The sequence below is a fragment of the Astatotilapia calliptera genome, chromosome 10 (genome assembly GCF_964374335.1).
Source record: "Astatotilapia calliptera chromosome 10, fAstCal68.1, whole genome shotgun sequence".
In the NCBI taxonomy this organism is placed as follows: Eukaryota; Metazoa; Chordata; class Actinopteri; order Cichliformes; family Cichlidae; genus Astatotilapia; species Astatotilapia calliptera.
In genome coordinates, this window is record NC_137431.1 from 12,462,855 (window position 1) to 12,480,798 (window position 17,944).

Sequence of the window (17,944 nt, forward strand, 5' to 3'; positions counted from 1 at the left end):
CTGTGTTAATAGCTGTGGTGACAGAGGTATCTCTAACCCCCTTTTATGTTGAGGCCATGGTGGTTTTCATGATGAGTGACGGTGTATCTGATGTCCTTGTGTTGGTGTTGTTCTTGCATCAGCATAATAATGCTGATCCAGGATCAACATTGGTACTGACCAATTATTTTTTGTGCTTGTTTATATGAAACTCTATTCTAGAACAATTGGTCAGCATAAGTGTTTTCTTTATTCATTTATACAAGATAGTAAATACATTTTCAAGTTAGGTTTGCTGTTTAGTTTAGCCTAATTAGTTTATGTTGGTTTGCCAGAGATAGTTTAAAAGGATTAGCCAACTTCTTGGCTTCTGCTGCTCCTGCTAACTGAAGGCTCAGACATGATCACTGGTCAGTTGTGATGTTGATCCTGGACCATTATTGTTATGATGACGTAGAAACAACACCAACACATGATCTATTTTTTGTGATACTTTAACTTCCTCTTACTGATATCAGTTAAAAATAAATAACTGCACAGTTCATGTTCACTATATTTCACTCTCGCTTTTGCACCTCAGCAATAAATGGTTAATGACAATGAATTAATTAATGATTGAACAACAGGGCAATTACTTTTTTACACAGGCCCAGGTAAGTTTGGATAGCTTTTTTCCCCCCCTTCACACAAATACTTTTACAGCACTGCACCTGGAGTGAAATTGGAGTCAGCAATGGTACATTTCTCAAAAACCTCATAATTTATTTGTATTGGTTGATTGATTGATATACTTTATTTGTCCTGAGGGGAATTGTTTTAAATTTATTTATTTTTATTATTGTATTTGCTAACTCTACTGCTGTTAAGTCATGTGTATTATTATTATTATTACTTTTGTTATCAATATTTATGATTTTAGGGATAATAGCCGTGCTCAGTTTCAACCCTACCCCTTGCATCCTCTATCCAAACTATCCTGACATTCTTGAACCTAAGCACAACCCATAGTTTCCAACAACACAATGAAGCTGCTTCCACTGGCAGTAGGAAAGGACAGGAACTTTCTAAGGCTGACAACTTAAAACGTTATTTATCAGCCGACAATGATTCCCCGAAGTCTAAAAGACAAAAGAGAAGTGGCACAAGGTTTCCGAGAAAGGGTGCCGACGTTTTGCCACAGATTTAGCTGTATGGCTTAGCCGTTAAGCTAGTTGATGCCTCCGTTGTTGTCCAGCGCTGTTTCTACTATTTTAAAATGGGTATGTTTGTATTTTGGGTCATTTTTGTTATGTCACCAGATTGCTGAGGTGATTGACACATCTGTTTCACCCAAGGAAGTGAAACAGATGGAAGTCTTTAGGACCAGCAACAGATGGAAAGTAGTTTGAGTTAAATAAGGATTTGTGTTTGTATAAATGAAGACTGTTGTTTACTACTTTTACTTACTATCCTGACAGTGGATCAAAATGACGACACAGAGGAAGGAAAAGGAAAAGAACACCAAAATACAGAGGCTAAGACATTAAGCAGAAGTCAAAATTACTCACCAGAGTTGTCTTCAAAGAGAAAAGGACGCGATCCTCCTGTCAGAAAGACCTGGCACAACTCTTTGGATCTCTCTCCTCCCAGAAGTCGGCAGGACTCCCCAGACTTGTCACCACCGAGGCAACGTTCAGAGAAGTCAGAAAAGGTGCAAAGTAAAGGTGAGTGATCCAATTAAATTGTAAAGCTGGTGTGGCAAGTCAATATGAATAAAAGTAAAAAACAGAGGACCATTTAATATGAGTTTTTTTACACACATACCATGATCTAATAACAAATCTTTCATTTGTATTCTAAAGGGAGGTTTTTCAAAAGTCATTACAAAAGAAAAACTCCTCATTTAGATAATAATAATAACATTTGACATGATTGCTAATATCAAACCTCTGTGGTTCCCTCACAGATCAACTTATCTAATACAAGAAATTAACTGTCCTTGTCAGACTCAGACTTCAACAAAAGCAAGCTCAGCTCATCCTTAAGTAATCCTTAAGTAGAAAACGCTCACCGGATCGGTCAGCGGTGGCTAAGAAGGATCAGAATAGACATGATTCAGACTCTGAACAGTCACCCCCAAAGAATAGGCCCCTGAAGAGAGACGCCTCAGACTCTGACCAGTCTCCTCCAAGGAGGCCCTCAGAAACCAAACAGTCTCCACCCAGGGTGCGGCCACTGAATAGATGGGACTCAGATGGAGGTTTATCACCACCTCGTAGGCCAGGCCAGTCACAGGTAAGCAGACTGTGTTGGAACAAAGAGTAATGTGAATGTAATCTGATTCTGCTCAAATTACTGTGTTTTTCATTGTTTTGCTATTATACCCAGAGTCAAAGAATGCTATCTGGTGGAAAGACAGGCCTGGTTTCTGTGGATATTTTAAGGAAATAGCAAGAGGAGAACAAACAAGCAAAAAACAATCAGCTACTTTAACTTTTCCTCAACTTTTCGCTCTTGAGATATTTTTACACCCATCGATGGAACGGCTTCATACAGCTTTGCATCTCATCTCAGCATATGATTTATTTTGTCATATTTTATTTAGTTTTAAAGTTCAACAATGAATTTCTACCGACTTACCCATTCATCATCTATGACTAAATGATGAGGTAATGCCCAGACGTCAAATATTAATGCCAAATTCACCTCTCTGCTGTCATGTCAAATATCAATGCCAGACTCGCATTGCTATTTACATATACACATGCACATATACATATGTGTATAAACCAACAATGAAATAACTAATCTAAATCTTATATACAGAAAATACAGGATTACAGAAATGAAATGAATACCACAGAATGTACATAAGGTGCAGTTGCAGTCTAGCAGTTTGAAGCAGTGTGACAGTTCAATTGTTAAGGAGGGAGATGGCGAGGGGAAAGAAACCGTTCTTGTGTCGGGTGGTCCTGGTCTGCAGGCTTCTGTACCGTCTGCCAGAGAGTGGCAGGTCAAAAAGTCTGTGTCCAAGGTGTGAGGAGTCTGTGATGATGTTCCCTGCCTGTTTCCTGGTTCTTGAGAGGTGCAGGTCCTGGATGGAGGGCAGGGGGACGCCGATGATCCTTTCTGCTGCCCGTACAGTCCGCTGCAGTCTGCACCCATCCTGTTTAGTGGCTGCTCCATACCAGACTGTGATGGAGGAGCACAGGACAGACTCAATGACTGCAGTGTAGAACTGGATTAGCAGCTCCTGTGGAAGACTGTACTTCCAGTTGTCTCAGAAATACATACTCTGCTGTGTCTTTTTGAGGATGGACGCGATGTTGGTCTCCCACTTCAGGTCCTGGGAGATGGTGGTATCCAGGAACTTGAAGATTTCCACGGTAGACACTGGGCTGTCTAATATGGTGAGCGGGAGCAGTGTTGAGGGATGTCTCCTGAAGTCACCTGTCATCTCTACAGTCTCATGTATTTTTAGTCATTCCTTCATCTAAACACAATGACACACTTTAGTTTGCAGTAAGTTTATTGATGGTTTAAATACATTTGTTTTATTTCTTACTGTGCACATTTAGTTTACCTACATATTTATAACAATTCATTTCTTTTTGTTTTGGGATTCTGACAAATCTTTGCTTCTTTTACCGGTTTCTTACACCCATTGATCCCTGGGAGCTGCCAGAATAAAGATGTTGGTCTGCACCACCACTTCCTGCTGGAGGGGGGGAGAAAGTGTATTTTCTTTAGTTAAACGAGCTTTTGTATTTAACTAAATATTTGAGTTCAGGGTTTAGTGTTTTTGATTTTCTTCTTTGGTGTTTAACTGGGCTGTACTGCATCTTTTTTAACGGTTCTTGATTGTGTTGCGTTTAGTTACCCCTGTTGTGTCATAGTGACCTGATCAACCATTATATATACCCTCGTGTGTCATTTCGTGTTTAGGTCAGTTATGTTTGTGTGGGCAGTCAGTTGCTTCGTCAAGTTCACAGTTCTTTGCCTGAGTTCAGTTTTGTTTCTTTGACCTCTTTTATGAGCTTAACATTTATTGTTTTTGTAAATGTAACCTTTTGGGTTAAATAAATAAAAAACAACTTTTTCTAATAATTCCTGTGACGACTCCTGTTTTTCAAATTGGTCCATAACAATATATATCTTTAAATTTTGATAAAAATGGTTTTTTTTTCATCCAGAAGAGATTAATTAAAATTAGATGGCACTTCAAAATAAATTGTGGATTTGCTTTGATAACACTTGTTTATGACATCTCATTAAATAAAGGTATGTGTCAAGAACAACATTGTTATATTGTAATATCCTGAGCTTGACCAGTGTATTTTTCTAATAGTTCAACAAGACCACTTCCAGATGAAATTATAAAATCATTGAACATTTTTATTTAGGTTGTTTCTACCTCGACGTGGCACTGAATAGTAAAGTTAGAATAGAATAGAATAAAACAGAATAGATCTTTATTGTCACTATTACAATAAGAATGAAACACAGTTCGGCATCTCTACATTGAATGTAGATTTACATTCAGATTCTTTTAGAATAGGCGAAGATGATAAACGCCGTGCAGTTTCCTCTTGTCCTCCACAGTACAGCAGTTAAACCAGTGTGGAGCAGTAGGTCAGAAGGCTCTCAATGGTGGAGCGGTAGAAGTTAATTAGCAGTCTCTGGGGTAATTGGGCCTGACGCAGCTTCCTGAAAAAGTACAGCCTTTGTTTTGCATTTCCTACCTGGTGGAAAATGTTTGTGGACCAGGTAAGGCTGGCCGAGATGTGGACACCGAGGAACTTGGGACTGCAAAAGTGGACCGGTGAGGATTCTGGGTACTCCTTCATAGATGAGGCTGAGCTGGACACGGAAGATGAAAATGTGGAAGTGTAGCCTCTTTCTCCACTTGTCCAGGAGTACCCAGATGAAGATTTTTGGGAGGGATGTAGAGCTGCCATTTCTCCCGCTTTCTTTGCTCTCACTGCCTCACCAGAACCCTCAGTGTCTCACAGAGCAGAAGAGGCCACTCCCTTGATCTCCACAAAGAGGGACAGGGAAGAAGATTACGTAGAGCAGGTAAGTACAAAGAGACAAAGAGTGAGTTTGGAGCAGCACCCTGAAGATACACCTTTCGACGTTGTCTTTGCTAAGTGCGCACAGTTTCCGTGCTTTTCTTCTCTGGGGTACAGATCACAGGTTTTCCTGGCCACACTGCATATGTGTCCAACTGACAAACATCAAAAACAAAATTCACTCTTTTATGTTTGTTTTTGGCTTCCAGCTCCTGAGGGAAATATTAGGCTGTTGTTTCCTGTTAAATTCTCCAGTGTTCACCAGCTAGTCTCTGTCTTGCTAATGTTAGGTTCTGAGTAGGTTATGTACCTTGAGATTTTTGTTTTTAAAGCATCTGTAGCTTTTATCATCTCATGAGTACAACTTTGACACAGAAGCCAACAAGTTCAGTTTCTGAAGCTTCAGTTTCCATTTTCACATAAATAAATCTAATGAGATGCTGGAAAATGCAGACAGGTCTTTTTTATCTTGTCTTGTCTGTAGAGCAAATTTCATCCAGGGATTTGATGAACTTATATATCAGGAAGTTTTAGTCTGCTATGATATCTAAAAGAAACCCAATGAAACTGAATAGGAAGGCTCCTTTAGTGGTGTTTATGGAAGCTGCTGTCTGTTGTTGGGAAAAAAACTGTCAAAATTTTGGGTTATTATTTAAAAATTCTGACTTAATAATTTCAAGTTATTTCCTCTAAGATTTGAGTTACTAAATGGACATTTTGGGATAATCCCTGAATTTTAACCTATGAACAACAACAAAAAATGCTATTTAATTTTTTTTAAATTTAATTTAATTTTCACTGGAGGAAGCAAGTTTTTATACAAGGTGTTCTCTGTTATATACTGTGATATGAAATTAATTTTGGGGGAATGTATGTTTCATTTTATTGGGTGAGGACATATAAAACACGTGTCTGGTCTCTAATGTGTAAAGTGCATGTTCCTGTCAGTAAAATATAATACTCCGTGTAAGTTAAAAGGGAAAACGTTTGGAATCATGATTGTATTTTTAAAAACTACAAAATTACGCAAGGCGCTCTGGTGACGTCATATCAAATGGTCCTTGTTAGGTAAAGCGCGGATTTTGAAAGCAGGAATTTCCCTTTAGTACAGTAGGCAGTTCTTTTCGAAGTTATATTAAATAATTTGACATGGCAGGGTTACACATATAAACTGCGTTTGTGTATTAAGTGTGTTTCTTTGTATTTGTACATGTTTTGGTTTTCGAGGCTAATAGTGACGCCATCAAGCCGCGATGTTTGTAATGTTAGCTAACGTTAACTGCAACTTCACAGGTGAAGAAGCCTCCTGAAAATGCAATAAGTTGTGTATGACGCATTGCTTGTAAGATAAGCCTACTGTTGGGCGAACTCGGATAGTTTTTTTTTTCATGTTAAACGCATTTAGTTTAGTTTAGTTATTGCTAAGACTAGCAAGACAACTTTAGCCAACAAGCTAACATGACAGAGTGACAGAAAACGGCTAACTACCCGACCAACTAACTGCTTTAATTACACATTTGTGATGGAGGATAACTCGTCTTCTTCTTCAGTGGTGAGTGGTGTCACTCAAGCGTCTTTCCTCCAGAGGACTTTGGAGCGGTTATCATCTACACAGAGCTTGAAACTGAAAACTGAGGAGGCAGCTCCTGTCGCTGTCATCGCACTTCAGAGATACCTGTCCGAGCAAACGAAAGGGCAGCAGCTCGACAGCTACAGCTACGATGTGACAGTCACAGATGGAGTCTGGCGAGCTAAATGCTTCCTTCACCCCAGTTTGAATCATCTGGTGCACAGCAACAGCCTAAAGACCGGGTCTGAAATCAGCATCACGCAGTGCTCCTTTGTTTACAACGAAAGGAGGCTGGGACATGGCTACATCTGCATTGAACAGCTCAGATGTGCTGCAAAAAGATCTGCTGTGCTGGCTCGTGTAAACACTGTCAGTTCACTGCCCATTCTGGTCAAGCAGGGAATGGAGAGGAGCGTGGTCTTGCAAAGTGATGTCCCCCTTCAGGTGAGCCGCAAACATTACCTGTCACTTTGGAACAACGACGACCCAGAGGGCGACATCTGGATATCAGGATCCCCTTCAGCTGATACTGTGCTGGACGGTGAGATACTGCTATCTCAACCCCTCCCTCACTCTCACATTGTGTTGTTTATATCATTATTCTGTCACCTATAATTTATAACACTGCAGTGAACTTTGCTATTTGCAGCCACTTAATTGCCTCATAAATAAGGAGGCAATTAAGTGGCTTAAAGGCAGGATGTGGTGTATGACCATGACCAAAAATAATGTCCTCTATTGATTGATAGGTTGGTTTTGATTTATCTCTTAGACCTCAGAAAAAATAAAAGATTATAAATGACCATCACAGGAAAAGGCTTAACATGGGGAAATAACCTAAGGTATTAGATTTTGGAGTTGAGCTCAGGAGGTAGAGCAGGTCATCTACTAATCGGATGCTTGATGATGCAGTCCCATTGAGATCAAAGATCTCTTTTAAACGGGAGACTTGACCAACAGGGCAGCAACACAGATACTTAAAAACAGATGTAGATTGCATTAACAAAATTAAAATGTACTCACGTAAAACACTTGCACACAGACAAAGTAAACATACAGAAACATATATATATATTTCTATAAAATTATAGTAAACAAAAGTTTTAGTTACTATTACTTTAGTAAAATTAACGACAATGGGTTTTCTGTAATGTCTTGATTCCAACAGTGTCCAAGGTTACACTTCTTTCTAGCCTGGACTCATCCTTCAAAAACACGTGGAAGCCCCTCCCTCTCCTGGTGAAAATCATACACAAATCCAGGTTAAGGTATTATGGAAAGTTTGGCCTCAAGATTGATTACCCATACCAGGTGTGATGTGAACAAGATCTCAGTTTTTTGTAATATACGTTCATGTTGTGACAGAGCATAGTTTAAATGTTTTCAACTCATATGTCATCATATTTCAGGCATACTTTGAAGTTGCTGACCAGAGTGGCACAATGTCCCTTGTGCTTTGGAATGAACTTTGTCCCGAGTTTTACCAGCGACTGAATGTTGGCACAGTGTTGTACCTTCAAAATTACACTCTGAAACAGAGTTATTCAAACCGGTCACGCCCCCAAATGGACCACCATAGAATGAAGACCTTTAACTCTGTCGGTATGTACGTAACTACTGATGATAATCAGTAATTTTTAAAAATATAGTAGCACTGTTTTCTGTGAAAAAAATCACCATATATTATCAATACACTATCTTAGAATCTGTATTTTCATATATAATTGATAAATTTTCTGTTGGGTTAGGGGTTAGGGTTTGTTTTGGTATTTATTCACCATTTAGTGTTTACATGGTTTTTGTAAAGACCTGTAAACTGTCGTCTGCATGTGTTTTTTTCCAAGAAATCTGCCTGAACCCTCGCAACCCAGCTTCAGTCATCACCGTGGTCTCACCAAAGAGCATACTTCCTCAGTGGGGACTGCCTGACATTTCCTACCAGTTCACTGCTCGGTAATGAATTAGAACCGTATTAGTTAGTCTACTGCCTTACATGTATCTCTCTGTTATCTGCACCTAAGGCATGGATTCAGTGCTGCAAGTATTGGTTTATGCATTACTGCAAACTACCACATCATTTCTAACTTACAAACATCAATATATTTTGAACATTCCAGTCTAGAGTTTGCTTGATGAAGTCAAGTGTAGAAACATTGCAAATAAATCAGTTATTACAGTGTTTGGGAAATTAGATTTATTACAGTGTGTTTAGACGGCGTGCAGGACTCTATTTGCTGTTTGTCCCACGTGTTTGTGTTTCTACAAAATGAAGAAGTTGTTTTGAGTTTCGCCTAAACAGCTGCTGCATGATGTTTTTGATGCTCACAGGTCAGAGTTGGAGAAGCTGGCCAACAATTCAGCATGTGATATAATTGGTTTGGTGACATTTGTTGGCCGTGTTGAAAGAGTGAAGGGTAAAGGGAAAGGTAAGAGATGTTCTTATCTTGTCTGTTGCGTGGAAGTGGTTTTTGATAATTGAAAGAATTTATTTTGGTCGGTGATGTTCACCTTTTTAGGTCCAGAAAAGTACTGGACGTATCGCTGGGTACATGCAGTGGATGGAACATCTGACCATCCTTTTATTCTGGAGCTTTTTTCCACTTCTCAAGCAGAAATCTTCAGTCATATTTGTCCGAGTAAGTCAGCTGTGTCAAGTCTGCTGCCACACTGTAAGCATGCCAGTTTTTTTTAAATATATCCTCTATTCCATAGTGACCTACCTGGTTTGCACTCAGATGAGGGTTTGTCATGTGGAAGGCTCGTTGCCGTACCTCACGAGCAGCTGTGAGACTGAGACGTTCATCACAGGTTAGAACAAGCTGGAACAATAAGTACCTGATAATGTGGCAAATTGATTGTGTAAGTGAACTGTAAATGATGTGTCTAAACAACAGGTTACCATAAAGGTCAGCCGTACGTGAATGACCCCAGAGTGAAAAGCTTCATCCAGTGGACCAAGACTCTGAAGGACAATGTTGTCCTCCAGAAAACAGCTGTTGGTGGCTATTACCGCTACCCTCGCCCCCCAGCGATGTTTACACAGTCAATGGCTGATGGTGTGTGTAGTTGCATGTTAGCTTACATTGTTTTTCAGATCATGTGTTACAGCTTTATTTCATAAAATATATCGCCTTACTCGTGTTTACATCTTTGTCCTGCAGCAAAAATGATTTAGTTTCGTTGTCAGCATAGGTTCTGACTTTATTCTTTCCCTTCAGCTCAAGTTCCTCTGGTTGCTGCAGCTGATTTGAAGAGAGAGTTAGAAACCCTGCAGTACAGAGAACACAAGAAACTCGCAATCCAAGGTCAGATCGCAGCAGTGCAGTACATGGAAACTCCAGAGCCACAGGGACTAAAAGACAAAGAGGTGAACGACCTTATTTTAAATCGTCTTCCCAAAAGCAGTTGCCATTAACAATATAAAACAAGTCAGCTGGTTTTCTGCAGGTGCCCAGTGCTTCCACTGATGTGTGTGATCAAACTGTGACGTACCCCAGTGATTCCTCAACAACAAAGCAGACTTTTGTGGAGAGTTTAACGTCTCACTGTACTGACAGCAGCTCTGAGAGCAGAAGGAAAAGAAGAATTCAAATAAGGTAGGATTGACTCCTGACTTTCAGATTTTTGAGCTTGATGCCGAGTCATTATTTAATTTTAACCCATTCATTACATTTGATGTAACATGTTTTCCAGTAAAACCACACAATCCTCCTTGAATTGCGGTAACATTCCAGCTAAAAGGTAACAACAACTCAGCAGGTAACACAACATTTATGTATCAACCAGTCTGAGCTCATTTGTCTTCTGCAGGAACGCTGGACGTAAAAATACAAACGAGGGTGAAGAGCAGGCGGAAGAAGAGAGCAACTTTGCATTTGAGGAAGTTCAACAAGTGGGACTCAGTCTGCAAGCTGAAAATCCAAATCCAGGTGAATTGCTGCACCTTAAAAACTCTGCTTCCTGATATATTGCCATGCTGATACGTTTGTCTCTCACCAGACTCTAACGATTTATCATGGGAAAGCAGCAGCTGGGTGAGGCAACAACAAGAAGTGTCCGAGCATTTGTGTAAAGGCGGTCTGTGGCAGGACAGCATCTGTCGGAGGTTCACGCTTGATGAGAAGAACGTCCTGCTGCAGTGGAGTAACCTTCAGCCAACACGGTGGACACCACTGCGGACTGCTGACGCTCTCTCTCCTGTGCTTTGTCCAGGATTCTACCACGTAACAATATTAGGTGAAGTAACCCAGTGGTGACACCCAAAACTTAAAAACATACTTTTTGCTGTTCCTGCCACTTCAGCCTCAGTGGAATATTGTCTTATTTCCTGCATAATACTCTTTTTTTTTATGTCAGCAAACACTTTTTCTTTCTTAAATTTTCTTACTTTCTTTCTTATTAAGAGTCTCAACCAGACAAAAATCTTCGGTCTTATTCATTTAGTCCTGAATAGCCAAAGCAAACAGATCTTTATTATATTACATATGCGTCATCAGTGAGTCATTGTGAGCTGGAAACTCACTGTCAGTGGAAACACAATCACACAGTCAGAGGTCTGAGCCACCTTTAGAAAAGACCAGAATTTATATGATCTTGTATTATTAGGCTTGATCTGCTTCTTTTAACATTGCTCCTGTGCCTTCTGGTCTCCTTTAGTTGTTCAGTTAAACATCGCTTTTAGAATCACAGCATTGTGTAACCCCGCCTACACTGTTAGCTAGGTCTTCCTTTAGTTATGGATGAAAACCAACGTCTAGAAATGGTGTGAAAACAAAAATCCTTAATGATGAGCAGCGCTTTTTTAATATTAGAAAAATGGTGATATATAAACCAATAAGGTAGACCTGCTAGACTTTTTCTTAACAATTAACAGTCAGGTCAGCATATGTGCAAAATAGTGTCTCTAAGCCAAAAGCTCAGGCCTCAGACTCATTTTCAAACAGTTTTTGCCTCTTTTAGCTATATTTAAAGAAAGAGATACATGTAATATATCTCAGAGACACAGCTCAGACTGTGTGAGCTCTGTGAGCACAGGAGCCTTATCCGGATGATCTGATATCCTCGTGTCGGTGTTGTTCCCACATCATCATAATAAATGTTGTTCCAGGGTCAACATTGCGAGTGACCAATCACATTGTTGTGACGTCATACTTTTGCAAGCCAAGCCATTCATTCATTTATGAAATTCCAGTGTTGCAAGGACAATATGTATAATGCTTATTGTTTATTAAAGAACATTATCCTGAAATGCAAAGAATGGAAATTGCTGGATCGGCAGACAGAGGCGGTTTCTCGCAAGTGAAGTAGATTTTTTTTAAGGCGTTTTTTTTCCGAAGTCGCAAAAGTATGACGTCACAACAATGTGATTGGTCACTCGCAATGTTGAACCTGGAACAACATTTATTATGATGATGTGGGAACAACACCGACACGAGGATATCAGATGATCCCACCTGCAGCCCAACTCTTTGTTTGACAAGGAAAGGCAATGAGAGGAAGGTTTACCTAAAGGGAGAGGAAAGAAATCATGGTTTATACTGTGGCTCAACTGAGGGACTGAAGAAGGGGCCAATATTAAAGAAATCAGAATTTCTTTGGACTATGAATCATGCAAAGCTTACCTGGTGGTAGTAGGAGTAAAAAAAAACATACATTTGGAAATGAATTCCCACTTAACTGTTTTTTCTGTTTTTATCTCCCTGGCAGGCATTAATAAGCAGATAGCTGTTGATGCTATGTATATTCCTGTTGTTAGCTCCAGCGAGCCACAGGCTGTGGGCCTTCCTCAGGATCCACATGGCAACACGATGCTGTCCTGCCTTTCATCTGGTTTCCTCTGTCCTCTCAGCAACACTGCCAACAACAGTGAAGAGACTCTTCCCAGGCCAGGTAGTCACTGTGGGGGAGACAACGTCCATTCAGGAAGCATTTGCCAACACATGCATCTTTTACACTTAATATTTAAAATGTGTGTTTTTGTTTTTTTTTCCTGCAGAGGAAATCTTGGCAACTGCCAGTGAGCTTGAAGACACACATGTCGTGTGCATCCTTGACCTTTGTCACCTGGGTGGAGATAAGGTGGAAGTCATGATCAGCAAGGTGTACAGGTTGACGGAGGTTTCTCTTGACTAGAAGGTACACGAGAGCAAGCGCAGCATGTAAATATCAGCATTAATCATGTAACTTAATAGTTATTTAAAATAGAAGCAATAGAAAGAGATTCCCTGTTATATGTACATTGAATGTTAAATAATTTATAACATTTTTTTTTTAATTACTTGAAGTGTATATTTTTACCATTAAAATGTTTCCACAGGGAACAACTTTGTGGTGTGAAAATGAAAATGTGCCCTTTTTTTTTTTTTGCACCAAGAACTCAAAGCTGATGAGAAATATCCCTCCTGATGGATAACATTCTAAGTAAAACTCAGAATAACATGCATATGTTTAAAAATATTTATTTTGAAATATTTCACAATATTCAGGTTGATTTATTTTTTATAAATATTTCAGTATCATTATTAATATCAAGATATTTTCGAATGTAAACTTAATTTTTAAATTTCTTTTAAAACAATGTTAACAGTATCTTTTAAAGCTTATTTTGATGGTAAATACAGAAAGAAAATGAGCCATACAAGTGACTGTGCAACACCAACTCGAACGCAAAATAAGCCTCACCTCCTCTAATAAGACACTTCATCTGTTACAAAATTACTTTAATTTTAAAATCATGTAACATACATATGTAATCTATTAGACATATAAAATAAACAACTATGTAGCCTAAAGTCTTGTTTTTTGTTTTTGCTTTTTTACATTCTATTATACAATATATTCAATGTTAGTTTCTGCACTGAAACTGCAGAAATGGCTGAATACCAGGTTTATTTTGTTCATGTCCTGGCAAATCTCACACAGAAAACATTGACCTGACTGCCCACTCTCACACTGAGGGTGTCAGTCATTATTTTACAGATCAGAAAAAAAAAAAGGAAAATACAAGTTAAATGTGATTAAATTCACATACCTTCAAAAACAGTGACACTCAATGGCAACATCCAGGAGGAAGAAGAGCATTGTGAAAGGTGCAGACATCAAAAGAAAAGGTAACTACTGTTGGGGAAAGTATTAAAACTTGACTAAAAGGAACAACAGTACTGACTGAGTGGATGGATTATTTACAACTTCAACAAAGCAATACACACGTACAAGGAAAAGGAAAAAAAAAAAACACAAAACATCGTCTCACATCCAGAGCAAAACCATCGCGATTGAGCACAGTGGCGTTTCAATGAACAGCAGTTCCCTCAACTACCTCTGCAAGGCAAACAAGACAACAATTTTGTATAAAGACATGGATCGAAATATTTCCTGGATTCTGTAAAATCAACTCAAGGAGAGATTTTACTACCACCGTCTGAAAGTATGGTATTGATAACTATTGAATAATGAAAGAAAACAGCTATAGTTGTCTATGGCACCTCTGTACTGCTGAGTAACACCTTTACTGTTTCTTTGCCACACTTGTAGAAGCATAGACATGAATAAATGGAGAATGAAACTTGATTTTACCCATCAGAAGTATTTTGATAATCCTGGAAAATTGCACTTTTCCCCCCTTTTTTTTTTTGGCTGAATTACTTGTGAAGTCTGCACAGTTGGAGAGCTTTTTCTGCACCCCACAATAAGGATTCATCTTCTTTATTTAATCTCTTCGTTATTGTAAATGCATGATACTACAGAGATTCTTTGTTAGGTTAGGCTCTCGTGTTTTACCTCCTGCTTGTGAGGAGCTACCACTCTGCACCACATTCCCATGCAGACAGACTATAAAGTGTGATCACTGCAGTCGTGGTGTATAGTGGACACCCTTTAAAGATACTGCTGATATAAACGGTTAAGGGAATGTTAGGGCATTTTCATTAAAAAAATATTTCCATATAAATTACATGGTACAGCGGCTTATTATACACCTCTATATACATCTGTTCTGAAACATTTAAAACTATAAATTAACATTCTTCTCTTCAGTTTGACATTGCACATAGAAAAGTGTAAAACGGCACTGAATGGACATGCTCAAAGTATTCTGATGGATGCTTCTTGTTATCCAACGTGAACAGCACCAGTACAGTAGCTTCAGCTTCGAGGTGTGGAGACCAAGCTGTCGTATCGAGCCGCACGGGCTGCTTTAAATAAAGTGTAGCACAGTGAGAATTTCAGGAAACGCAGAGCTGTACTGGGAACGCACAGCAGTTTGTGTGAGATTGTCATTAACAAGATAAGAGATGAATTAATGTTCTTTATGGAGTTTACTTTTGCAATGTGGTTCTACCGTTAATCTGTCTACACTGACGCACTCCATTCTCCTCATTGTGAAGTCATCGTGTCACAATCTGACAACACACCATGCGGATTTGCAGCTTCAGCCGAAGGGCATGTTTACATTTAGCTTTAGATTTGAATTGATGGACACAGGACTGCAGTTGGACACGTCGCTGCAAAAGCACGATAATATAAAAGGTTAGACGTAGGGCTGCATAAAAAAGATTGGAACATCCTGCAATGATGCCAGGACTGCTTTCCAGATCTGTAGACAGTTTCTCATGCATGAATACAGTAAAGTGAAATTGGTGGCTTTTTTTTTAATGCAATAGAGGCTGCTGTACTTCCATGTCTGCATTTTTCAGATGCTAATAAATTGGGTCACGTGGTCACGGTTGGAGCGTACTTTGTTTTCCTTCATAGACGTTCAAAGAGACAAAAATGGAATGAAAATGTCTTAAATTAATTTTCCCTGTTTCGAAGATATTTAAACAGCTGTGCAGGTACAGCGTTGTCGTGTTATACCGTGATATAACAAGTGATGGTTAATAATGGCAATAGCCTTGTCACAGCAGACTAGAGAATCTCACCTGCATGTTTTTTTATATTTATTGTTAAAAGTGAACCATTTTTTCTTTTTTTTAAACCAATATTTACATTGAAAATTGAAGTTTATTATGTAACCGATAATAATTGTGTAATAACCATGGAACGTGCGCTTCCTAAGACCAGACCGTCATCTGGTGAAAATCCCAAAACTTTGCCACCTTGTATTCAAATCACCAAGCTTACACTCAACTTACACTGCATTGCTTTGTATTGTAAAACCACAGCTGGTCCATACAGATGAATGGAGAACTGTGTGAAACTGTCATAGGGCAAGACACAAGGACCAGTGTTGACCTTTCAATGTCTAAAGCACAAACACAAACAGACAAAACTCAATCCAAACTTATGTGTTTAAAAAAAAAAAAAAATTCCCGTGTAGTGTTTCAGTTATAAGTGTAATAAATAAAAATGAAATGATTTCATTAGGATTTCAGGAAATGGATAACTTGTGAATGAGACACTATCCTTACAGCCGGGGACCTTAATCTTCCAATATATATTTGTCATATATCCAATACAAATCTAGGCTTTTGTATTTAACTCTGATGCAGCAAAATAATAATCTATAACCTTATGAAAATATAACTTTGTATTCCAAATAGACCTGAGCTGGATTTTTAAAGCCGTAATCAGACACAACCATCAAACTGCGCCATGGATGTACCACGGCTGAAGGCACATTATTTAAGCCACCCCCCCCACTCACTCGGTAGGTTGGTTATCAAAAGAGGACTCATCCCGCACTGCTCATCAAAAGCACCGAAAATTTGTAACTTCAAATATCTGCTGTTGTCATTCGTTTTGAGGAAGTGGTGCAATAGCTGCAACGCCCCTTCTTTAGTCCCAGATTGAGGCTTTAAAAATCTAGATAGACCTTTACTAAAAAACTGGAGAATTACTCTCTGAGCGTGGTCCTATAGCATGTGTGACATCTTAGTATTTACCAACCCTGATTTTTGATATGATGGTCATCTTACCACTGCATGTTTCACCGTAAAGCCCCTGTCATGTGACCTACCATGAACATACCTTGTTTTGGGGACAATATGGGAGCCAACTGAAATGTAGAGTTCTCATGCACACAAATCCCATTGTGAGATTTGTCATTTTCACTCGAGTTATGTCGCCAGTGGGAGGGGTGTTGAGAATCTCACCATTAGTTAATGAAATAAACAACTATTGGGCAAAAATAAATACTCTACTTTTGAGTAGGAGGTGGTACCTAAGTGTGAACAGACACTTAAAGGAAACTTTGTTAGACAAAAATGTTCCACGTGTAAACATGTAAAAAGTTTCTTTTTAAGAGCTTTGATAAACCACTCGTCCCAGCAGTTTCACTGATGGACCCACTGAGTGCGACGTAGCCTGCAGATGAAGGCCCAGCACCTCACACTTCTTCGGGTCCCCGATGTTCAACGTCGGGTCAGTGCAATCTCTGCTTGTGGTTTCTCGCCAGTGACATAAAAGGCCGGCTTCATCTGGAAAGGGCAGCTTCACATCTAAAGATCACAACAAGCAGTTTTCCCCACTTTTAACCAACTTGTCATCGAGTTTGACTCCCACATGACACAAAGTGCTTCCACCTTCACGGCCTCCTCACAGAGGCAGATCTCAGCACAACGGTCAAGTCCACAATGCTACCGAGTCAGCATGTTTCGATATTCTGAAACGCTGCCAGTCTGGTTTTGGGAATGTTGGTATTGCCTCTGTTGCTGTGGCGCCTGTTGCTGCTGCGCTAGTGGCTGTTGAATGTATCCCACGGTGCTTTGCTGTGGCACATTAGTGGTGTGTAAGAATGCTGGAGTAGATCCACCGTGTACGAGTCCTTGAGTCATCTGCAGACACAACAAGGAATATGAATATAGTACAATAAGCAGACAGAATACTTTTTATCAAGTTTTATTTATAGAATCTAATGTTCGACTGATGTGCAGTGCAAACAGTGTACACATGAGGGCTGTCTCTGAATATCAAGACTTGCTCTGCAGTAGGTAGAGGATTATATAAAATGGGTTTCGGTAGATAGTGGACTCTTTGTTAAGCCAAGTTGTGAGGATAGGTTTCACTGCCCAGTTGACCCTGGACCAAGGAGCTGATTATGAGCTGACTGTGAGATATTGGAAGAACAGTGGAGAGGCACACCCCTGATGGTCATCAGTGTGACTACCTGTGACATCTTTTGGGAGTAAGAGGTCAGCAGCTATGGTTAAGAATGCCTAATGTGGTCATTTCAAACTTAAGGGGTGTCCACACTGGGAGCAATTTGCTCTTCAGGCATCACTTTGTCCCTGACAGTCGGTTGCTACTGTACATTCTAGGTCCCGATTGCCTTAGTAACCCTCTAATGTATTTGGCACCCCATCACATGTCATCCTGGGCTCTCACTGGTAGTTAACTCAGTCACACA

At 39.5% G+C, this 17,944-nt stretch overlaps 2 protein-coding genes and 1 long non-coding RNA gene across 8 annotated transcripts in view; 2 read left to right on the forward strand and 1 right to left on the reverse strand.

Moving 5' to 3' along the window:
• The first annotated feature begins 790 nt into the window (after positions 1-790).
• On the forward strand, positions 791-4,065 carry LOC145431627 (uncharacterized). Of its 2 annotated transcripts, XR_013911967.1 has the most exons (3): positions 791-1,238; positions 1,437-1,682; positions 1,925-4,065. It is a non-coding gene; the product is annotated as an uncharacterized LOC145431627 (long non-coding RNA). The 2 variants fall into 2 exon arrangements; XR_013911966.1 differs by having other exon boundaries at positions 1,437-4,065.
• A 2,033-nt stretch (positions 4,066-6,098) lies between these two features.
• Positions 6,099-12,945, forward strand: radx (RPA1 related single stranded DNA binding protein). Of its 2 annotated transcripts, XM_026182866.2 has the most exons (15): positions 6,099-7,141; positions 7,769-7,911; positions 8,010-8,202; positions 8,445-8,553; positions 8,929-9,026; positions 9,117-9,236; positions 9,313-9,408; positions 9,495-9,656; positions 9,819-9,967; positions 10,048-10,196; positions 10,294-10,341; positions 10,411-10,529; positions 10,600-10,836; positions 12,307-12,489; positions 12,596-12,945. In XM_026182866.2, the coding sequence occupies exons 1-15, from the start codon at positions 6,553-6,555 to the stop codon at positions 12,730-12,732; spliced, it is 2,532 nt and encodes an 843-aa protein (XP_026038651.2). In that variant the 5' UTR covers positions 6,099-6,552; the 3' UTR covers positions 12,733-12,945. The 2 variants fall into 2 exon arrangements, with proteins under 2 accessions (XP_026038651.2, XP_080163173.1); XM_080307047.1 differs by lacking the exon at positions 10,294-10,341.
• Positions 12,946-13,042: 97 nt separating this feature from the next.
• Positions 13,043-17,944, reverse strand: part of npas2 (neuronal PAS domain protein 2) — a 45,490-nt gene continuing 40,588 nt past the window's right edge. For all 4 annotated transcript variants that reach the window (XM_080307044.1, XM_080307046.1, XM_026182864.2 and 1 more), the window contains one exon: positions 13,043-17,372. In XM_080307044.1, the coding sequence (XP_080163170.1) occupies positions 17,175-17,372 (198 nt within the window). In that variant the 3' untranslated portion in view covers positions 13,043-17,174. The remainder of the gene's footprint in view (positions 17,373-17,944) is intronic.